Here is a 23920-nt window from a genome sequence, read left to right on the forward strand (position 1 = left end):
TTAAGGAAGACAGGGCCATTCATTTTTAAATGAAATGGAAAGAGGAAGGAAATTGCTAGTTTCACCCCTAGCATGCCAATAGAAAGTGCTGACATCTGAAACTTCCCCGTGTTTTCCACTAGATGGCATTTCTAAAGAAAATGACACCAATGAGATACCCGATCAGACACCTATCTATGTACAGAGTTAAGAGCCAGATGCCTCACTCACATTTACTGCCTTGGGACTGATCATGCAAGAAATGGGAGCTAAGGCTGCATGATGACTAAGTGAAGAGAAGCCGGAAAGGCAAAGGTGAAGGTTACAACAGCAACATAACCACAGTAAACATCCTGTACAACATCAAACACAGACAAACACCATCATCTACAGAGAACTACCACGGGAATGGGAAAGGCACACACGCTACGTGATGTGGGGACATGAACATTGGTTGCTGCCATGATTTTCTCCCATCCTTGCAGTTCTCTTCTTGTCATTTTCAATGAAACATGGACAGACTCCCTTGGGTCCTTCCAAGTTGTTGCCAAACAACATGGGGCTGGGCAGTTTTACATTTGACCCTGTGTCAACAGCTGCAGCTGGAATGGACACGCTCCGGCCGCAACAGTACGTACCCCTGCCTGGGAATTGCAATGTCGGGTGCTGATGATGGCACCTGCCTCTTCGATCATTTTCAGGATGGTCCCCCCATGGACATTCCCTGCGATGTTTGCATCATCCGGACGCATTATCCTGCAATGGATGAGGAAAGATATATCATCTCACACTTCAATTCTTATCCCATGCCCCTTCGCCTAGAGAGTTGCTGGAGAGCCAGCCAGCCTGAAGAACGTCACAGCACAGCTAATCCCTTCACTTCCAGTCCAACTCCAGCCACGGTGCCTTTCCCAGCAAGAGGGAGAAGTGCAGCAAACCAGCCCCTGAAGCGAGCACAATTTAACCTGAGACAATAGGACTGAAGGCAGTAATTCAGAATGCAGTGGATGGGGCAGGCCAACAGAGTTTCCTGTTAATTTCACTTTCTGCTTCTTTTACAACTAATTTAGTGCTGGTGAAAGGGGCCAGAGTCCCAGACAACATCCCAGCCCTCCTCACCCGAACCCCATTTGTCAGAGGATCTTGAAGTGCTTTACCAACTGTAATTAACCCGGCATGACCATTCAGTACAATCCCCATTTCACAGAGGGTTAATGAGGCCCGGGGCCCAACCCCATACCAGTTAGTGACAGAAGTAAGAGCACCCAGATGGCTTAACTCCCATTCCCCAATTGACCAAGCTCCCTTCCCAAAAGTTGGGAGGAGTTTGTTTCTGCTATGACATGATTCCCGACAGACTGTTTAGAGAAAGCAAGATCCCTCCAAAATAGCATAGCTACCAGGACAAGTAGCCTCCGTCAAAGCCTACAGGTCAGGTACACAGCTGTCAACAGACCTCCCCGAAAGACAATCTGTCCACACTAGGAGCGTGGCCCAAAGCAGACAATAGTCAACAGGACCAGCCACTTCGCCCCCACCAAGTGGTATCAAGAATGGCTTAATTGTGAGCAGAGGGGACCAAAAGCATAGTCAGCACCACATCCTACCAGGACTTGGCCTCACCCTCCATAACAAGGCAAGGTGGTTGTGACACACTGATAGCACAGCTCAACAAGCTGAGAGGGTCACTGCCAGCAGTGGGGAATTCTGAGAATGTGCGTCCTGTAGAAAGTGACCTATAGGTTTCACAGTGATATTTAGAGAGTCTTTGAAGCACACAAGCAACCCCAAGTGAGCAACAAACTTAGCTAGGTGCTTTTTCCATCACAGCTTTCAGATAGACCATATGTGCGGTGGACTAGTCATTTAATGAAAGCCACCCAGAATTCCATTACGTCACAAGAAAGCCCCTTCTCCACATCCTCCCGGGGAGGAGAATTCCAGAGAGTGGTCAATGTAATTGCCCCTGTGCTCCTGCCATCCAGATGGCGGTAGCGCTGTGAGGGATCACGACTGCTGTACCCATCCCTGTTCAATTGAAAACACTGCAAAGTAAAATCCATGGTAACCATATCTTTTCCCCTCCCTTACCATAACTATGGTTACCAAACCACAAAACCATGTTAGAGATAGCGTGTCATACACAGTGATGGTTAGGAAGTTTGACACACACCTCCAGCAGATGTGATGAATCAACAATTCAGGCTCATTCCAGGCAGGAAGAGGTATGATGGTCTCTTACCATAAGCCAGAGTGAAGTCAAACGTGGCATCCCTTGCAGAGTTATGTGTAACGGACCAGCCTCCCCAGCTTCCTGTGCCATCACTCTCTTCAAATCCCAGCTGAACGCTCACCTTTGTGAGGTTTCTTACACTGATCCTCTCACCAATGCTGGATCTGAACCAGGGGCCGCAGACCCAGGGGTGGAGGACGCTAGACCCCCACTCTGGAAATACTGCAGGGACTCCGCTCCTGCATGAACTCGTGCATGCCAGAGAGGGGCAAAGGTGAAAGCAGGATCCAGAGGGGCTGGAGGAGCTGCCATAGCAAAAAGGAGCGAGCCAGGGAGCAGGACCTGGACAGACTGGAGAGGGCCTGGGAGCATGTAGGAGCCCCTGGAATGATACTACGCCGCCAGGAGCCAGCAGCCTATCAACCACATACACCCACCAAGTCTCAGTACCTCCCTCTCACCCCCCTTCCTATCCCTGTGGCCCCCATTCACAGGGAGTCTCCTCCCTGACTGCTCTGGACTGTCTCATGCCTGACCTGTCACCTCTCAGTCTGTTTGAAAGCTCTTCAGGGCAGGGATCCCCCCATGGTCTGTTTTAAGGCACTATGTCAGGCCATCACCTGCACAGCAGATCAGCTTTTAAAGACCCTGAAAAACTAAAGCTGTACCAAGCACCCCTAGCAACTCCAGCATCTCATTCACTGATCAGACTTCTGCAAGACAAAGCAGATGAAAGCTGCGGTAGCCATTTCCAGATAGCATTATCTGGACATACTATATAAAACAGAACAGTTATTTCTCTTTTTAACAACTGCATAGCTGGTAGCTTTATTTATTAATATTACTACTATTATACAAAATGGTTTCCAAAAAAAGTTCTGTTAAAAGAAAACTAATCCACTTGACTAATTGTGGATTACTGGGTTGATGTGTTTAGGAGGTAGGGGATCATCACCGGGCATGGCTGGTTTAGGCCTCAGGTACAGAAATCAATTCAAGACGCAGTTACTTCTCCGCAATTTGGGTCACAAATACTGGAGAGAGAGCACCTTAGAGGGATGGACCATTGGACCAATCCGATCTGTTGCAAACACTTTCTGTATTCACAGGAATTAGCGTAACGTAACAGAACAAACCCACGAGCACAGTATTTGCTACTAGAGCAGCAGCTGGTGTGGGCACTGCTAAATCAAAGAATTGAAATAAAGCGCAGAAGACTTCCAAACCCCCAGCAATCGCATTCTACAGCTCCAGCTGGATTTCAGTGCAGGCAGTCGCTTATAAAGAGCTGTCCCCTTTGAGGGGGAGAGCAGGATGAATAACTAATTTTTTTTATTTGCTGTCAGTTCCAAAAAATTCAGGTCAAACCAAGTTCAAATGGTTTGGGAATTTTCAGCACATCAAAAACGATCTATTCTGGGTCGAGTGAAACACGCTGGCTGATCCGAAACATTTTGTTTCTAGGTATTTTTAAAAGACTAGATTCACAAAACAGGAGGTGGTGGTGCTTGGCATATAACCTTTAGCCCAGTGGTTAGGGCACTCACCTGGGGTGGGGAAGACCCAGGTCCAAAGCACCAGGCTATAGTGCCTCTCACTAGCCCAATGACTATTGATGTATTTTATATGAAGCACCCTCCCCACCCAGAATGCCCAATATCCTGGTGATCAGAGTGCTCACCATGGTGCCTACATTCAAATCCCTGTTGCAGAGGGAGATTCAAACCTGGGGGAGTGCCCTATGTCCTCTGGCTGTGGTAGGGATGGCAACCAAGTCCCCTTGTTGCCATCTAGTTCCCCTTCCCACATCTATTCAGGAAATGTGTCAAATTCACAGATACCTCCAGGTCAACCAAAACTGTTTTACTGGGGAGCAAATCTTTGTCTGAAAAAAACCTGCCCAGCTCTTGTGAGCACCTGGAACACCCCCCCCCCCCCCCATGCACGTATAGATTTATATGCAGCCTGACAGTCTAATCTGCTACAGCCACACGGCCTAGAGACAAGAGTGTCACAGAGAACTTCATAGAATCATAGAATATCAGGGTTGGAAGGGACCCCAGAAGGTCATCTAGTCCAACCCCCTGCTTGAAGCAGGACCAATTCCCAGTTAAATCATCCCAGCCAGGGCTTTGTCAAGCCTGACCTTAAAAACCTCTAAGGAAGGAGATTCTACCACCTCCCTAGGTAACGCATTCCAGTGTTTCACCACCCTCTTAGTGAAAAAGTTTTTCCTAATATCCAATCTAAACCTCCCCCATTGCAACTTGAGACCATTACTCCTCGTTCTGTCATCTGCTACCATTGAGAACAGTCTAGAGCCATCCTCTTTGGAACCCCCTTTCAGGTAGTTGAAAGCAGCTATCAAATCCCCCCTCATTCTTCTCTTCTGCAGACTAAACAATCCCAGCTCCCTCAGCCTCTCTTCATAAGTCATGTGCTCTAGACCCCTAATCATTTTTGTTGCCCTTCGCTGGACTCTCTCCAATTTATCCACATCCTTCTTGTAGTGCGGGGCCCAAAACTGGACACAGTACTCCAGATGAGGCCTCACCAGTGTTGAATAGAGGGGAACGATCACGTCCCTCGATCTGCTCGCTATGCCCCTACTTATACATCCCAAAATGCCATTGGCCTTCTTGGCAACAAGGGCACACTGTTGACTCATATCCAGCTTCTCGTCCACTGTCACCCCTAGGTCCTTTTCCGCAGAACTGCTGCCTAGCCATTCGGTCCCTAGTCTGTAGCGGTGCATTGGATTCTTCCATCCTAAGTGCAGGACCCTGCACTTATCCTTATTGAACCTCATCAGATTTCTTTTGGCCCAATCCTCCAATTTGTCTAGGTCCTTCTGTATCCTATCCCTCCCCTCCAGCGTATCTACCACTCCTCCCAGTTTAGTATCATCTGCAAATTTGCTGAGAGTGCAATCCACACCATCCTCCAGATCATTTATGAAGATATTGAACAAAACCGGCCCCAGGACCGACCCCTGGGGCACTCCACTTGACACCGGCTGCCAACTAGACATGGAGCCATTGACCACTATCCGTTGAGCCCGACAATCTAGCCAGCTTTCTACCCACCTTATAGTGCATTCATCCAGCCCATACTTCCTTAACTTGCTGACAAGAATACTGTGGGAGACCGTGTCAAAAGCTTTGCTAAAGTCAAGAAACAATACATCCACTGCTTTCCCTTCATCCACAGAACCAGTAATCTCATCATAAAAGGCGATTAGATTAGTCAGGCATGACCTTCCCTTGGTGAATCCATGCTGACTGTTCCTGATCACTTTCCTCTCATGTAAGTGCTTCAGGATTGATTCTTTGAGGACCTGCTCCATGATTTTTCCAGGGACTGAGGTGAGGCTGACCGGCCTGTAGTTCCCAGGATCCTCCTTCTTCCCTTTTTTAAAGATTGGCACTACATTAGCCTTTTTCCAGTCATCCGGGACTTCCCCCGTTCGCCACGAGTTTTCAAAGATAATGGCCAAGGGCTCTGCAATCACAGCCGCCAATTCCTTCAGCACTCTCGGATGTAACTCGTCCGGCCCCATGGACTTGTGCACGTCCAGCTTTTCTAAATAGTCCCTAACCACCTCTATCTCCACAGAGGGCTGGCCATCTCTTCCCCATTCTGTGATGCCCAGCGCAGCAGTCTGGGAGCTGACCTTGTTAGTGAAAACAGAGGCAAAAAAAGCATTGAGTACATTAGCTTTTTCCACATCCTCTGTCACTAGGTTGCCTCCCTCATTCAGTAAGGGGCCCTTACTTCCTCCCTGAGAGATCAGCTATAGCTAGACTAGCCCCAACTGCTTTCACTATTTTCTTTCGTCCTTGCCTAGGAGACTCGCACACTGTAGTTTTCATTCGTATTCCCAGTTACTATGCAGAATTCAGACACACACAGAGTATACAAGAGAAGCATAAACATCCCATACCCGATGAGCTGACAGGCCATCCTTGTGAGGAACAGACCGAGTCTTTGAATCTGTGTAACTCGCCAGAGTCAGACCTGCGACCGGGCTTGGAGTTAGACTCATTCATTATTTGCATCACACACCACAGCTGGTGATGTCATTTCTGCTGCTCCAGCTCAGTCACAAATACCAAATTAAGAGCCTAGTGGCTTCCTGTGTTGCTCAATCAAATATAGGAAGATGGGTCCTTAGCCAATCAGAATGACGAGCTTAAAACTAGTTTGTGATGGAAAACCTTCTGTTATAAATAATTACAAAAGAGTCAGTCCCCAAAGCTGCTCCATCCCACAGGAGATCCAGTCCCTACTGGGCTGCAAGCAGCTGGCTGCAGTGCTGAACACACTTCATGCCCATGAAATGCAAACAAGGGCCTGACAGGCAGTTTGCCAGGAGTCCTCCCACCCATTTCCCAGGGCCACCCCCACTTTGCATCTGAGGTTTAGTCAAAACGCCTGCTACATTTGCTTCTGGGACTGCACTGATGGATGAACAGAAATCCCTGCCTGTGTCCCCGGTCAGCCAGCTCTGTCCTCAGCCCGCAGATCCAGGGAGAGGGGCGTGAAGGCTGCAGGACTACACCGTCCACTCTGGGGCCTCAGCACCAGAGATCCGTGTGGAACAGGCTCCCCCACATCCATGTGCACAGAGCACTGGATTCCTCCATTCCAGGAATTATTCCCCCACCCCGGGCTATTCCTGCTACAGCAGTGGATAGTGCACCAAGACAGCAACCCATCCCAGTTCTTAACATTCAAGGGGTGCAGGAGAGGATCGGGGGACGATCAACAACAGTAACATTCTTTAAAGGCTACACAGAGAGCAGAGACTCATAGAAGGGACCTGGATTCCTCACATCCTCCGTTTGGTTTGAAGTCCAAGCACTGCCCTGCCAGAGCAGACCACTGGCCCAACTAATCTGGTTCCTTGCCCCTGGCAGTGGCCAATACTAGACAGTCACACATACATCACCACGTCAGTTTTACTATTCTGCAAGTTTCTCCCCTGGCCTTGTGGTGAGGCACTTCTGCCCAGAAGCACTAAATGACAAGTCTCCTCAAAAGAACTCACCCCTCTTAGACTGGGCCTGATCCTGCGTGGAGAGAAGCTCCTGCCACTCCCACGGCTGATGCAGATGTGCAGCCCCTCACAGGATCAGACCCTTGTGGGACAGAGGAGGAGCCATGAGGAAAGAACAGGTTTCCCTTTTCTTAGCTTACAGTCACTTAGTTAAGAATTGCAATCATTCAGCAAGAGGACCAATCTTTTGTGTTCAGCCACTAGTGAGCTTCCTTAAACCAGGGGTAGGGAACCTACAGCCCGCAGGCCGGATCCAGCCCTTTGCTCATTTTCATCCAGCCCGCAGGCCACACACATTCAACTCACCCGCCGGGGAGTGCTGGTGTGCCCCGCCATGGGTGGGAAGCCCCAAGTCTCGGCGCCCCCCTGGGCAGGTGAGTTGAACGTGTGGGGCCCACCATTGATTTTTTCAGTTGGTCAGTGGCCCAATACAAAAACGGTTCCCCACCCCTGCCTTAAACTCACTGACTAGTTCCAAGTAATAGGTGACAAGTTTGGAAGCGAAGTTTATATGGGCATGGAAGAAAGAGACCGGCTTTTCACAGAGGCTACATAAAATGATTAATTTCCCTCTGCATCAGACTAACTGACCCCCCCCCCCCAAAAAAACGATTTGTTCGTGCAAAGGTCTTGCCTAACTAGAAAAGCCGGCCTTGCCAGGGCAGGTGGAGTCATGACAGGTTTAAGGGCTTCATATCAAACATTTCCTCCTTCCTGTCATTTTCTAGCTGGAGCAATAGCACTCCACGCCACACCTTTACAGTGGAACCAAAGCCTGGGCTACGCCTAACGCTTAGGTCACCCTAGCTACTTTGCTCATGGGTGAGAGACAGTCACCCCCCGAGGCTAGGTCTACACTACGAGAGCTACAGGGGCACAGCTGCAGCACTGCAGCTACCCGGTGTAGACGCTTACTACAGCAATGGACGGGATTTGCCACCCCTTGGGAGGCAGTAGCTAGGTTGACAGAAGAAATTTTCCACTGACCTAGCTGCGTCTGCAGCAGGGGTTAAGTCACCCTAACTATGTCGCACAAGCGTGAAATTTTTCTTAGCCCTGAGCGATGTAGATAAAGCCAACCCAAGTTTTACGTGTAAACCAGGCTTGAGACATACAGTTAAGCTGACCTAAGCCCCAGTATAGACATTCCTGGGGTTGATGGAAGAATTCTCCATCATCCCAGCTCCTGCCACTTGAGGGGTGGATTTACCAGTGACAGGAAAAACCCCTTTCGTCGCTGCAGCAAGGGTCTACGTTACAGCACCACAGCTCCAGAGCCAGCGCTGCACCGCTGTACTACTTCTAGTGCGGACAGGCACCAGTCTTCAGGTCCTCCTGCCTAAGGAACGAGCTAGATTCCAGCGGAACACAGTACCACGCGCAGCTCCATCTCTTTAGAGAGTCTGGTCTCCGGAGTCTTCTCCGCTCTTCCCCCATGTCATGGGTTTAACCAAAAACCCAAAGAACTCCAGACTCTGTGACAGCCTGAGGTATGCCTGAGATGGCAAGAGAGACGCCTGGATGCAGCTATGATGAGAAAGTCACTGGATTACACAGCGCTGCTCATTTGTTAATCTGTACCTCTCGCGTGAGCCAACAATTTCAGGTTTTTGATGCTAGTGCAGATTGGCTACCCTGGACAAGTCAGCAGGGTGGAGCAGAGGAGTAAAACTACTTGTAAATACCTCAAGAGTCTCCATTTCACGAGACATGCGACAGCAACTCTAGCATGAGCCCACAGGAAATTACCACCTAATCTCACTGGTTAGAGTCCCTACCTGGCACAACATCCTTGTCACAGGCAGTGACCCCTTCTGCTAAATGCAATGGGAAAAACAAAGCATGGCACATAATCCCATCTCCCTCACCCACCTTGGGGAGAGACCTGCTGATCTGATAGACAGCGTGTTGAATTAGCTAGCTGGAAATCTGAGGGCAGCTGCACACAGCTCACTTTCTCCATCCCAGTTGTTCCAATCCTGCTCAACCATTTCAAATCCATGAATAAAGCTGTACAAAAACAATTGTACAACTACGCTAACCAGTTACAATCTGCCATGGTCCAACTACAATTGCCATTTGAGCGCCTTCAAAAACAGAAATTTACAGTCACATTTTACATTTAAAAAGAAAAGGAGGACTTGTGGCACTTTAGAGACTAAAATTTATTTGAGCAGAAGCTTTCTTGAGCTACAGCTCACTTCATTGGATGCATTCAGTGGAAAATACAGTGGGGAGATTTATATACATAGAGAACATGAAACAATGGGTGTTACCATACACACTGTAAGGAGAGTGATCACTTAGATGAGCTATTACCAGCAGGAGAGGAGGGGGAACCTTTTGTAGTGATAATCAAGGTGGGCCATTTCCAACAGTTGACAAGAACATGTGAGGAACAGTAGGGGAAAAAATAAACATGGGGAAATAGTTTTACTTTGTGTAATGACCCATCCACTCCCAGTCTTTATTCAAGCCTAAATTAATTGTATCCAGTCCGCAAATTAATTCCAATTCAGCAGTCTCTCGGAGTCTGTTTTTGAAGTTTTTTTGTTGAAGAATTGCAACTTTTAGGTCTGTAACCGATGGACCAAAGAGATTGAAGTGTTCAACTGGTTTTTGAATGTTATAATTCTTGACATCTGATTTGTGTCTATTTATTCTTTTACATAGAGACTGTCCAGTACGATCAATGTACATGGCAGAGGGGCATTGCTGGCACGATGGCATAGATCACATTGGTAGATGTGCAGGTGAACGAGTCTCTGATAGTGTGGCTGATGTGATTAGGCCCTAGGATGGTGTCCCCTGAATAGATATGTGGGCACAGCTGGCAACGGGCTTTGTTGCAAGGATAAGTTCCTGGGTTAGCGTTTTTGTTGTGTGGTGTGTGGTTGCTAGTGAGTATCCGCTTCAGGTTGGGGGGGGGGGGGGGCTGTCTGAAAGCAAGGACTGGCCTGTCTCCCAAGATCTGTGAGAGGGATGGGTCGTCCTTCAGGATAGGTTGTAGATCCTTGATGATGCGTTGGAGAGGTTTTAGTTGGGGGCTGAAGGTGATGGCTAGTGGCGTTCTGTTATTTTCTTTGTTGGGCCTGTTCTGTAGTAGGTGACTTCTGGGTACTCTTCTGGCTCTGTCAGTCTGTTTCTTCACTTCAGCAGCTGGGTACTGTAGTTGTAAGAACGCTTGATAGAGATCTTGTAGGTGTTTGTCTCTGTCTGAGGGGTTGGAGCAAATGCGGTTATATCGTAGAGCTTGGCTGTAGACAATGGATTGCATGGTGTGGTCTGGATGAAAGCTGGAGGCATGTAGGTAAGCATAGTGGTCAGTAGGTTTCTGGTATAGGGTGGTGTTTATGTGACCATCGCTTATTAGCACCGTAGCGTCCAGGAAGTGGATCTCTTGTGTGGACTGGTCCAGGCTGAGGTTGATGTTGGGATGGAAATTGTTGAAATCATGGTGGAATTCCTCAAGGGCTTCTTTTCCATGGGTCCAGATGATGAAGATGTCATCAATGTAGTGCAAGTAGAGTAGGGGCATTAGGGGACGAGAGCTGAGGAAGCGTTGTTCTCAGTCAGCCATAAAAATGTTGGCATTACCGACGGATTGTAGTTTCCTCAGGAAGTCAGTGGTGTCTCAAAGATAGCTGGGAGTGCTGGTAGCATAGGGCCTGAGGAGGGAATCTACATAGCCAGACAATCCTGCTGTCAGGGTGCCAATGCCTGAGATGATGGGGCGTCCAGGATTTCCAGGTTTATGGATCTTGGGTTGCAGATAGAATACCCCTGGTCAGGGTTCTAGGGGTGTGTCTGTGTGGATTAGTTCTTGTGCTTTTTCAGGGAGTTTCTTGAGCAAATGCTGCAGTTTCTTTTCATAATCCTCAGTGGGATCAGAGGGTAATAGCTTGTAGAAAGTGGTGTTGGAGAGCTGCCTAGCAGCCTCTTGTTCATATTCTGACCTATTCATGATGATTACAGCACCTCCTTTGTCAGCCTTTTTGATTATGATGTCAGAGTTGTTTCTGAGGCTGTGGAAGGCATTGTGTTCTGCATGGCTGAGGTTATGGGGCAAGTGATGCTGCTTTTCCACAATTTCAGCCTGTGCACATCGGCGGAAGCACTCTAAGTAGAAGTCCAGTCTGTTGTTTCGACCTTCAGGAGGAGTCCACCCAGAATCCTTCTTTTTGTAGTATTGGTAGGAAGGTCTCTGTGGGTTAGTATGTTGTTCAGAGGTGTGTTGGAAATATTCCTTGAGTCGGAGACGTCGAAAATAGGATTCTAGGTCACCACAGAACTGTATCATGTTCATGGGGGTGGAAGGGCAAAAGGAGAGGCCCCGAGATAGGACAGATTCTTCTGCTGGGCTAAGAGTATAGTTGGACAGATTAACAATATTGCTGGGTGGGGTAAGGGAACTACTGTTCTGGCCCTTTGTGGCATGTAGTAGTTTAGACAGTTGAGTGTCCTTTTTCTTTTGTAGAGAAGCAAAGTGTGTGTTGTAAATGGCTTGTCTAGTTTTTGTAAAGTCCAGCCTTGAGGAAGTTTGTGTGGAAGGCTGGTTTTTTATGAGAGTATCCAGTTTTGAGAGCTCATTCTTAATCTTTCCCTGTTTGCTGTAGAGGATGCTGATCAGGTGGTTCCGCAGTTTTTTTGAGAGCATGTGGCACAAGCTGTCAGCACAGTCTGTGAGGTATGTAGATTGTAATGGATTTTTTACCTTCAGTCCTTTTGGTATGATGTCCATCTGTTTGCATTTGGAAAGGAAGATGTCATCTGTCTGTATCTGTACGAGTTTTTTCATGAAGTTGATAGATTTCCACTCCATACGGCTAAATTCAGGGCCTTGCATAATGACAGGTTTCAGAGTAGCAGCCGTGTTAGTCTATATCCGCAAAAAGAAAAGGAGTACTTGTGGCACCTTAGAGACTAACAAATTTATTTGAGCATAAGCTTTCGTGAGCTACAGCTAACTTCATCGGATGCATGTAGTGGAAAATACAGTGGGGAATGAAGGACGACCCATCACTCTCACAGATCTTGGGAGACAGACCCCTAACCTGAAGCAAATACTCACCAACAACCACACACCACACAACAAAAACACTAACCCAGGAACCTATCCTTGCAACAAAGCCTGTTGCAAACTGTGCCCACATATCTATTCAGGGGACACTATCATATGACCTAATCACATCGGCCACACTATCAGAGGCTCATTCACCTATCGAGTGGATGTCATTACACAAAGTAAAACTATTTCCCCATGTTTATTTCCCGCCCCCCATACACACTGTTCCTCACATGTTCTCGTCAACTGCTGGAAATGGCCCACCTTGATTATCACTACAAAAGGTTTCTCTCTCCCCCCGCCCATCCTGCTGGTAATAGCTCACCTTACCTGATCACTCTTGTTACAGTGTGTATGGTAACACTCACTGTTTCATATTCTCTGTGTATATAAAAATCTCCCCACTGTATTTTCCACTGAATGCATCCGATGAAGTGAGCTGTAGCTCACAAAAGCTTATGCTCAAATAAATTTGTTAGTCTCTAAGGTGCCACAAGTCCTCCTTTTCTTTTTGCCGATACAGACTAACACAGCTGTTACTAAATGTAAAATGACAGGTTTCAGAGCAAGTCAAAAGACCAGACCACCCTATATTTTAGATCAAGTATCATTGGCTATATTAAAGCAGTCTGTACATTTCAGAAACAATCCATTTGTAATCTTTTCTCTGTAGCTCTACCAGGCAACCCCTGAAGGGAGCTCTCACCTCAGCAAAACTAGGAGGAACCACAGAAAGCTGCTGTAGGCATCTCAAACAAGACCTCCAGTACCTGGATCTAAAAATGAAAACTAGGTGCCACACCTCCCACTCACCTTTTGGGCTTCATGTTAATATGCAAAAGTTTCACTCCTTTCTGAAAGGTACGTATGGATAGCCGTACCTTCAGCATTCTTGCATTAGATCAGCGACTGATTTCAGCATAGGAAACGCATGCAAATGAAGTCCTAGAGAATTCTGTGGTTGAGCAGAGCCCCTATCTGCTTAGGAATTATCACATGAAGTTGTGTAGAGCATTCCAAGTCCTCCATGCAGACTATGTATTTAGAGAGGAATATGTTCTGCTCTCGTCAGAGATCTTGACAATACAAAGTGTCCTGGGAAGAGGGATTCCTCTGAAGCTACACAACAGAACTTAAAGCAACAACTAAATATTTTACATATTTATAGCAGGGGCGGGGGCAACGTTCACCATCTATTTCCTCGGGGGAGGAGGGGAGAGCAGAGGGGGTATTTAGACAAAAGTTTTTAAACTTAGAATTATTTGTAACAATTTCTTTAGACTATATAGGGAGATTGTCCCCCTCCATATCACAGCACTCTGGAAGATAAGCTTCCATCATTCCCGGAGAGAGGGGAGTAAAGATCCTTGGGAGCCAGAAGACCCTTCCAGAGTTTAACAATGCGTAGATCCGTAAGTTTCAGGCATTTTGGTGTGTATTTTTTATGAAAAAGCTATTTGCAAATTTTTGCTCAAATGTAGTTTTAGGTTGTTTTTACACACTGGAATGAGAACTCTTAGTTATAGCCCAATAAGCCATACACCCTTGTTTTCACAAGCATCAGATGAAAGAATGGATCATTATGTAGTGTTTTAGAAAAAATGCAAGTTAAACCAATAATGCAGATTCCATTAGTCACTGGACTTTAAGATACTGCTTTTAAACTTCCACTTTGCTTTATACTGGCTGATCTCAAGTAGGACTGAAAACATTTTGTACTTCTGTAAATAACTATCAGTTTATCTTCAAAACAGTCAGTGCCAAGAGGTGCAGGTACCTTCTCAGCTATCTGCTCCCTACAGTCACCGCTGCTCTCCAGGACTTGGCACACCCTGTTAGAGCTGCTAGAGGGCTCTGTATCCGAGTCCTGAGGAGCTGGAAACATTGACAAATGCAATGAAGGGTTTGTGCCATCGCACCAATGGCCCCTGCTGGTCACAAAAGGGAGTGGCCATGTATAAAGTATCACAAAGGCTGCAGCACAGGGCATGTGTTTATCTCCCTCCAGTTGGGATCAATCAGCAACCTTTCAAAAGAGCAGTGCCACTCAGTCGGCCTATAAATGCTAGGCAGTGTCTGTCAGGGGCGTAGCCACAGGTGGGCTGCGGCCACCCACTTAGCATCCAGGCCCAGCCAGGTTGAGCAGGGGTGGAATGCTGCCGCAGCAGCCCAGCACATCACTCGGGCACCTAAAACACAGGACGGAGCTCTGCGCCTGCCCTTCAGAGGGCTACACCCCGACAGCTCTGCCCTTCCATTGTCCAAGCCGCCCCATGCACCTGGCCCAGCTCAGCAGGTGGAGCCCTGTGCCCGGGAGCACCAGGGCTAGGAACAGGGAGCAGCATCAGGGGAGAAGATGAGCTAGCACAGTGTGTCATTGCCCATCCACCCAAAAGTTCGGGTCCCCCCAAATTTCCACTCCTAGCTACACCACTGTATCTTTCACCCTTGGGGCATCTTATTAAAAATAGGGGGAAGTTTGCTGAAATAAAAGATCATCTAGAATCAAAACTACTTACCAAGCGAGACCAGCAGCAGCATGTGATCTGTTCTGGTCTAGGGCACAAAGATCACTTGTTGTACCACCCTGGACAGACAGGGCACTAGTATCCAGTACTGCAGCTAAAGAATTAGCTCAGCCTGCTTCCCCAGTGATACCTGCCAGGGAGGGAGCAGCCTCCCTCCACATGCAGAGTAAAATCAGAGTCGTATTTGTTGTCACTGCATTTAAGCCAACTGCCCGAGCAGCATCTATACCATTCCGAGGAACGGACAGACTACACGCTGAACCAGCACAGCTTAATGCATCTCCCCCCACCGCCCTGTACAACAGGAGATGAAGGTCTGGCCCTGGCCTTTTAACATACATGCTGCTCATAGCATGGCCATGCAAATAAGCTAACCTGCAGGACACTGGAAGCAGAGATGGAAAGCTAGCCTCCTACTATAAATCCTCACAAACCCCATCTGCACTCCTAGCAGGCCCTCTACTTTACCATCCTCATTTCCACCTAGCCTCCATCAGCTACTGCCATCGCACATACACGTCCAGTACGTGTTTTATTCCAACATAAGATGCCCACCAAACCTGCAGCAAAGGGCAATAAGGGACTCAGGACATTTCATTCCAGAGCCTACCGGAAGTCCTCTCCAAAACTAGCCAACTTAACTAATGTCAAACAGAGTCATTCCTTTTGTTAAGAAGGAGCATTGCCAGGTTAAAAATCTCTTAAAAACAAGTTTGCTCACCTTAGACTGCTGAAATCAAGTTTTTAGGACAAGTCCCTTTCCATTGTTTAGGACGCCACTGGTTTATGTTCTACATGTAACTCAGATTACCCAAGAATGCTGATTAGTTGGTTTCACTTTTTAGAGAATCACCAACGTTGGTGGTGCGAGTATTGCAGGGGAACATTAGCAAACAGTTTTATTAAAAATTATAGTGTATTTTACACAATCAAACCTCATCTGACTCGAAATGGACCCTTTAACAGTACATTGCCTGTGTGTAAAGCAGCAACTCCCCTGAGATTTGTAATGCACTGTAGAGACGAGCATGGTTTGGCACGGAGGGCATTAACCCAAGAAAGGCTTCTCCACCCTCCCTGCTTCCAAGAGCTATTGACATGCCCACCAGCAGAGGGTTGATACAAAGTTCAACACATGCAGCTGAAGCCTGGAGTCCAACACGCAGAGAATGTGCCAGCAGCTTAGTGGCTGCAAAAGTTACACTAGAAGTTTATTCACCTCCAATGCTCCCTGTGCCACACTGTCAATACCTGCAAGGAAGGCGAAAGTGCAGCAGGTACATTGCCACTGAGATACTGCTGAATTCCACCCATCCTGATCAGTTTCATTCTCACTTCCCCAGCTATGTTTGATCTGAAAACAAACTTATGAAAATACTGGATTCTTTATACCAGCAGGTGCCACTGTAAAGATCTCAGCCAACTTCACTATCAGCAGCCAAACCTATACCTCATAAGTTAATTTATACTCCCCAGGGTTCCCTTTCATTTGTATGACAAACCTCACAGTCATTCATGTCTACTTTAATCAGAGAATTATTGGCCCAACCAGTTAACAGCAAAGTTCACTTATAACCAGTACTGTTCTCCTATTTACTTGCCCAGCAGATGCCCTGGCTTCCTTCAATTGCATCAGCACTATATTGCTTAGGTTTTGTTAGCAATTGGGGCAGGGAGCGTCAGTCATTTTCCCAGCTCCTGGGAGCAGTTCAGTACGTGACAGCCATCCCAATCCTAACCACTGGCATCTTGCTTCAGTTGCGCAATAGTCCACTGGTAAATAGGAATTAATGAAAGGATGCCAGGTCAGACAGGGCTCCCTGTAACAGGGAGAACGTGTTTGGTTTTGATTTGGTTTAAAAAAAAATCTTCCCTTAAAAACAGGAATACACAAATGTTGTAGTTTAACAGTTATCGTGATTATTCTACCAGGGAAGTGAAATGGCTCCACTTCCAGATCATGGAAGAAGAGAGCCCTGAATAGAGCCCTTCACCACTGTTGCACTAAGAAGAAACCTTGCAAGAGCAAGAAAGGGACAACGTAATGGAGCATGCTGAACTGGGTCAGTCTTTAGTGAGAAGCAAGTTCTATTGATCATGGTGGGCATGTCTTTTGCTTTAAATCTACCGCAGCACTCCCCACCATAAAGGGCTCTCAAGAAAGCCTCTTGGCAGGAACACCTGTAACCACTGCCACAAAATACACAGAACCACACAATCCTGTTCACAGGGAAGGGAGAGAAGCAGCCAGGTCTAGGAAACCGAGATCAGCTACAGGAGCATCCCCACGGGAGAGGTAGCATTGTTTTTGCTATAAACTGATGCCATTTAGTTGCCTGGCATTTAGATACCAAGACAAGAGGCATTTAAATCAAAGGTCAGCAAGAATGTTTATTTGGTTTTACCTTAGTCACCCTCAGACTCCTGCAGAGACCACTTCAGGAACACAGCTGCAAACCAATGCCTAAGGTTAGGCCACACTATGGCAATGTTACAGCAACAGAAACAAAACCATGCTCCAAACTGGGTCAGCAACAACATGTACCAAATGGGATTTAACTGCAAACACACAAAGTGAGACCATCTTACACAAAATGCATTTTCTTTAAGTACTACAGTCACGCAACTTCATCAAGACTTTACAATAGCAAAGGAAGTAGCCAAGCCTTTGCCACACTACCCCCTCCTCCTTCCATCCTAGACAGCGAGCTAGAGAAGGTATGGTCTCAACCTGCAGTCTCTCGATACATTAGAGAAAACAGGGCCTACTGAGGAACTCTGTTCAATAAGGGACCGAACCCCGCAGGAGAAATGTTATGCATCTAAGAAGATCAGGTATTTATTATTATCTAAAACTCAAAACCTTGCTAGGTGCTTTACAAACATTTAGAATAGGTTTACAAACATGGATTTAGCTAGACCTCTTAATAGCACAAGAAGATGAAATCCAGTGAGTCAGCATAATTTAGGAGAGTGTGGATTACAACAAGCTATACCAGTGAGTTTCTCAACTGAATTCTGATCATAAGTGCATTTATATAAAGGCCCCTGAGGAATAAATAGATTACTATACCCCCAAAGGATGCTGAAACCTCTTGCAGCCTGTTTTTAAAGCCTAATTATTCCCATGTGCACATTACTAAAGATGCCAGGAGACAGACGCCAGAGCAATTCAGATTCGTCTAGCATTCGAGTTCCAGTTAGCAGATTGGGTCTATTGATCTGGCCACCGGGAGGGTTTTAATTGACAACGTTCTCAGCACACGCATTAGAGACAGTGACCGCCTGGTCCCAGCACCCAGTAACTACAGACAAGCACGGGCAACAGAAGCGGTTTGTACCATTCACATTGTGCGCTCACCAACACCTCCCATGCCCCTCCTCACCAGCACGGACTGGGTAAGCGGGGGGCAGAAAGGTGAACCGACTTGTCTGCAGCCACCCAGCTCATCGCCTGCAGGGTGGAAGGAACCACAGTCTGGTTCACAGCCATGGCTCCCCTTCCACTGGAGGAAGGGCACTGGCTACAGGCCCCTGGTCCGCCATGGCCCGCGGTCTCCGCGGGCACCAGCGCGGCTCCCAGGGTTTCTGGGGCTGCGGGAGGCTCCGCGCCCCCGGGTCCCAACGCTTCGCCCCCAGGGAGCCCAAGCTGAGCTCACCCCACTGCTGAGCCCGGGAACCATGGCCAAGGGCTGCCCCTCGCCCGTGCCCAGCGCCCTGGGCCAGGCTCTGAGCCACTGGGACCAGAGCGGCGGCTGCCCCCCCCCCCCGGACACACACACAGGGGCTGGGGGGGGGGGGAGAAAGGGCTGCTGCCCCCCCCCCGGGACACACACAGGAACATGGACACAGGAGCTGGGGGGAGGGCAGAAAGGGGCTGCCCCCCCCCGCCGGAAACACACAGGCGGTGCGGGGGGAGGGGCGGCCGGCCCCCCACCAGACACACACAGAAGCTGCGGGGGGGAGGGGTGGCCGGCCGCCCCCCCGGACACACACATAGAAGCTGCGGTGGGAGGGGAGGGGGGGCTGCCACCCCCCCCCGGACACACACACAGGGGCTGCGGTGGGGGGGGGGAGAAGGGGCTGCCGCCCCCCCCCCGGACACACACACAGGGGCTGCGGTGGGGGGGGGGGAGAAGGGGCTGCCGCCCCCCCCGGACACACACAGGGACTGTGGTGGGGGTGGGGGGGGGAGAAGGGGCTGCCGCCCCCCCCGGACACACACAGGCGGTGCGGGGAGGGGGGGGCTGCTGCCGGACACACACGGGGACACGGACGCAAGGGCTGCGGGGGGAAGGGGCTGCCGCCCCCCCCCCGGACACACACACACACACACACACACACACACAGGGGCGGGGGGAGCGGGGACGGGTCCATCTCACGCCCGGGATGCGGTGCCCCCCCCATGGCTCCCGGGCCCAGGCTCCCCCCGCCCCGGGCCGGGCCGGCGGCGCAGGGACACCCGGGCCCCCCCGTCACCTGCTGAGCTGGATGGCGGCCGGGCCGGCGCCCGCGGAGCCCCGCGCGGCCATGGCGGCGGATCTGGGCGCGGCCGCGGACGCTCGGGCAGCCGGCGGCAATGAATGGGGGGCGGGGCCGGCGCGGGCCCTGCCCCCCCCGCGCGGCGCGGGCCCCGCCCCCGGCCGGCTCCCGGCGCCCAGGAGCCCCGCCCCGCGCAGCGTGAGGTCACGGTGCTGCGTCACCCCCGCCCCGGTGTGACGTCACCGCCCCGCGGGCGCGCGCCCGGCCCCTCAGGGGGGAGCGCGTGGCCGGGGGCCCGGCGAGGGGCCAGCTCCTGGGCCGCGCCGGAACCTCACCCTGGCCCCGGTCGTCTCCCCGCAGGGTGGAAACCCCCCCCCACCGACGTAGTTAAGGCGACCGAATCCCTGGTGTAGACGGCGCTAGGCGGCGAGAAGGGCGGTGGGTTAACTACAGGAGCGGCAGAAGGCCTCTCCCGCCCTAGCGAGAGGCCGTATCGGGGCCGGGCAGCCGCAGGGTGTTAAGTGTGAACGCGGCCTCCGGGGAAGAGAGGAAGGGGGGGCCTCGTCGCGCGGACGCGCCCCCGCAGGGCTGCGATTCAGGGTCACCGTGATCATTCCGTTACAGCTCATCTTTTAACGGTAAATTGCCTCCTATAGCAGCACCTCAGTCCCCACACAGCGTGTCTGTCCGGCTGATCGCTGTATCCGTCTAGCGAGCCACCCCGTCCGTCTAAGGTAGCTACTGAGGGTGCTTGTCCCTGTGACTTCCAGGCAGCCGTGTCCGTGGGCAGCCCTGGCTCTCACCCCCCGCGGCCCAAACGTGGAACAAAGACACGAACGGAGGAGGACGCAGCCGATTCTTCATGCAGGACAGCGAAGATGGTGCGGGATTCTTCCCTGGGGTGTAAGTAGCTCCGACCCTGTCATAAATATAAAGGGAAGGCTAACCAGCTTTAAATCCCTCCTGGCCAGAGGAAAAAACCCTTCACCTGTAAAGGGTTAAGAAGCTAGGATAACCTCGCTGGCACCTGACCAAAATGACCCATGAGGAGACAAGATACTTTCAAAAGCTGGGAAGAGGGAGAACATCAAAGGGTCTGTGTCTGTCTGGGGGAGGCTTTTGCTGGGGACAGAACAGGAATGGAGTCTTAGAACTTAGTAAGTCATCTAGCTAGAGATGCGTTAGATTATGATTTCTTTAAATGGCTGAGAAAATAAGTTGTGCTGAATAGAATGAATATTCCTGTCTGTGTGTCTTTTTCGTAACCTCAGGTTTTGCCTAGAGGGATTCTCTATGTTTTGAATCTGATTACCCTGTAAGGTATTTACCATCCTGATCTTACAGAGGTGATCCTTTTCTTTTTATTGTTTCGTTTATTAAAATGTTTCTTTTCAAGAACTGAATGCTTTTTTTTATTGTTCTAAGATCCAAGGGCTTGGGTCTGTGGTCACCTATGCAAATTAGTGAGGATTTTTACCAAACCTTCCCCAAGAAGTAGGGTGCAAGGGTTGGGAGGATTTTTTGGGGGGGAAAGACGTTTCCAAACAACGCTTTCTCAGGAACCCAGAGAAACGTTTGGTGGTGACAGTGGAAAACCAAGGGCAAAGGGTAAAATAGTTTGTACCTTGGGAAAGTTTTAACCTAAGCTGGTAAAAGTAGGCTTAGGAGGTTTTCCTGCAGGTCCCCACATTTGTACCCTAGAGTTCAAAGTGGGGAAGGAACCTTGATAGACCCATTAGTCTTTATATCTGAAGTCAAAGGTGTCAGCCACAAAAGTGAAGGGAGAGTAGATCTGTGTCACACTTGGGTGACTGGGACTGTACCAAGTGACATGCGAGGGGCATGACAACAGCTAACCAATTTACAACTAGAGCAGATTGGAAAATTTTCACTGAACCAGGTTTTCATCAGACAAAAGTATTTAAACAAAACTAGTTTTGTTTGCATAATATCTCCATGTCGATGACATTTCCCACCAAACAGAAATTCCAAGTTTTGACCAACTCCCTTAGTAACACAAAATTGTCATTCTTAGAAGGGCATCAAGTTCTGGCCCTGCTCTCCTCCCCCCAGTGAAAGGGTGGCAGTCACCAGTCGTTTTTCAGACAGCGTGGAGTGCAGGGAGTGTGTGCATGCTGCTTCAGGTGATACGGTCCAACAGAGACACCTAGAGTCTGATCTCACACCTGTGTGAAATGTCACTGCTGCCATCTGACCCGTGTGACCTGTGCTCCCATTGTACAGAATGATCTCATCAGGGTGAAGCACAATGCTCTGGTTCCAAGAACAAGAAATAAAAATGAATGACTCACTCTGGGTATTAAATTCCTGCCACACCAAGTTCCTCAGTCTTTTCAGGAAAGTCACTATGCAGCTCAGGGCTGCTCTTCTTAGGATTAACTTTTCAGATCACAAGTCAAACACTAACAAGCTGCTTCTGTCTTTTCTTGGAACATAGCAACACAACCCACATAACTAGAACCAAGAGTGGGAATTTAATGTTCTTAATTGTCTGACAGACAAAGAACGCTACTCTGTAGGAATTCCAAATTGAAAGTCATTAATTGCTGCTTGGTGTCTAGCTGACCTATTGTCATTTCATAACTGACACCAGTTTTCAACAACTAGGAGGAACAGCTTAGAGACTCCATTGACTTGAATGGGGTAATTCCAGTTTCACACCAGTGCGAGAGCAGAGTCTGTCCCTAAGTGCACTTGCTGCTAAATAGTCATTGTTGAAAGTGATTGAAATTTGATTTCAAACAAAGAGAAGTCTACACAGCACCTCATATTTCTGCTAAGCATTCCTGCCCAAGGCTTAAATGTTTGCTAGAGACTCATACTCCAAACCATAACACAGACAGCTCTAGAGGGATTCCGCATCAGGGAGCAGGTGGTACAGGTGAAGAACAGAAGAAAGATTTTGTGTTTATATTTCCAGAATGATAACTGGCCCCAGCTGGAAAGCAATGTGAAGGACAGTAGTATTATGCTCTCTGGATCCTCAGACTGGCTGAATCCACTATGACTCCTTATACATAGGCACAAAGGAGACCCTAAAATCATTTTTCCAGAGTTGTAGTTTACATTACAATACCACTGGCATCAGCATTAGTTAACGGCCAGTTTCTGCAAGCCTGGCTGAGTCTGGGTAATGATCACTCTTACAAGTGAACTGTTCCACTGACACCAGTGCAACTAAGTGCTACTCACGGTGACTAACTGTTGCAGAAATGGGCCATAAGGTGGCTGAATGGAACTTATTTTTAGAGAAATAATTAAATGGATATTTCCATCTAAAGCTAATGTCTCCTTCCAAACGTTGCTGGGAACTCTCCCTTTCTGCTCATCTCACTCACATGAGACTCTTGTAACTGGACTATGAAATGACCCACCTTGATTATCACTACAAAATTTTTCCCCCCCGCTCTCCTGCTGGTAATAGCTCACCTTACCTGATCACTCTCTTTACAGTGTGTATGGTAACACCCATTGTTTTATGTTCTCTGTGTATATAAATCTCCCCACTGTATTTTCCACTGAATGCATCCGATGAAGTGAGCTGTAGCTCACGAAAGCTTATGCTCAAATAAATTGGTTAGTCTCTAAGGTGCCACAAGTACTCCTTTTCTTTTTGCGGATACAGACTAACACGGCTGCTACTCTGAAATCTATGAAATGACTAATACCATTCCCTCCCTCTTCTCTACATTTCTGGGGGCTTGGCTCACCACTACGTTACTCCAGTTTTACACCATGTAACTCCAGTGGGGTACCACAGCAGTGAACCAGGCCCTTCAGTTAGAACATTTTACTTCTGTTTAACAAGTTTGATTCCTGGGCAGAAAAGAGACCAGGCTTTATGATTTTTGTAAGCGGCCAGTTTATAAGTACTTGCCCTCTGCAACTCACTTGCACCTCCCCGGCACAAGGTTAGCTTTCTTGTGCTATGCTGTATCCTCTGCAGCAGCAGCCATGGCTTGGCAATCGGTCTCCATCTTGTGTTAAAACTGCACTTCTTTTCCATGTCTATTTGTGGATTTTTCTCTGCCTCATCTATTATTTAAGGCCTCAGTGGTTCTTTCATTTTCTAAAATGCCAGTTATTTGTACTGATTCACAGTTGGTCTGTTTTCATTTGCATGGTTTGCATTTTATTTAAGACTCTAAGAACTTCAGTGGAAAGATCCATGGGAAAGAAGCAGAACCTACACCGCTCACAGTATATCTGTCTACCTGCCTGCCTATCTTACTGCTTTGCACTGCTGCCTATCACCAGAGTATTTGAGTGCCTTCCACAGAAAGTGATAGTTAAGTCCATGGAGTCTCCGACACTTCTCATCTTTGGGGTAAAAGCTCTGCTTGTGGGAGGTTGCATGATTTTGAGTTTGTACATTTTATTCATGTACTCTGGGGGGATTGGCTGGGGTTTCGGGGGGCACAAGGGGTCTTCCTCTCACCATTTCAGCTGATTGGCAGGAATCACCGTGGCGTCTCAGCGTGTAAGTCTCTTCCAATCCTGGAAAGGGGAGAAGCAAAGAATGAATGTGCTTAGTAACACACACCGCTCCACAA

General features: G+C 48.7%; 1 protein-coding gene across 3 annotated transcripts in view; it reads right to left on the reverse strand.

Moving 5' to 3' along the window:
* ACOT7 (acyl-CoA thioesterase 7) overlaps positions 1-19418 on the reverse strand; it is a 110539-nt gene extending 91121 nt beyond the window's left edge. For 2 of the 3 annotated variants that reach the window (XM_074975188.1, XM_074975187.1), the window contains exons 1-2: positions 19344-19418; positions 618-735 (exon numbers count right to left, since the gene is read on the reverse strand). In XM_074975188.1, coding sequence (XP_074831289.1) covers positions 618-735; positions 19344-19396 — 171 coding nt within the window. In that variant the 5' untranslated portion in view covers positions 19397-19418. Of the gene's footprint in view, positions 1-617; positions 736-6155; positions 6191-19343 lie in introns of those variants that run through there. The other variant, XM_074975189.1, reaches the window with a different exon arrangement.
* Positions 19419-23920: the final 4502 nt, after the last annotated feature.

Source organism: Natator depressus, chromosome 18 (assembly GCF_965152275.1).
Source record: "Natator depressus isolate rNatDep1 chromosome 18, rNatDep2.hap1, whole genome shotgun sequence".
Lineage (NCBI taxonomy): Eukaryota > Metazoa > Chordata > Testudines > Cheloniidae > Natator > Natator depressus.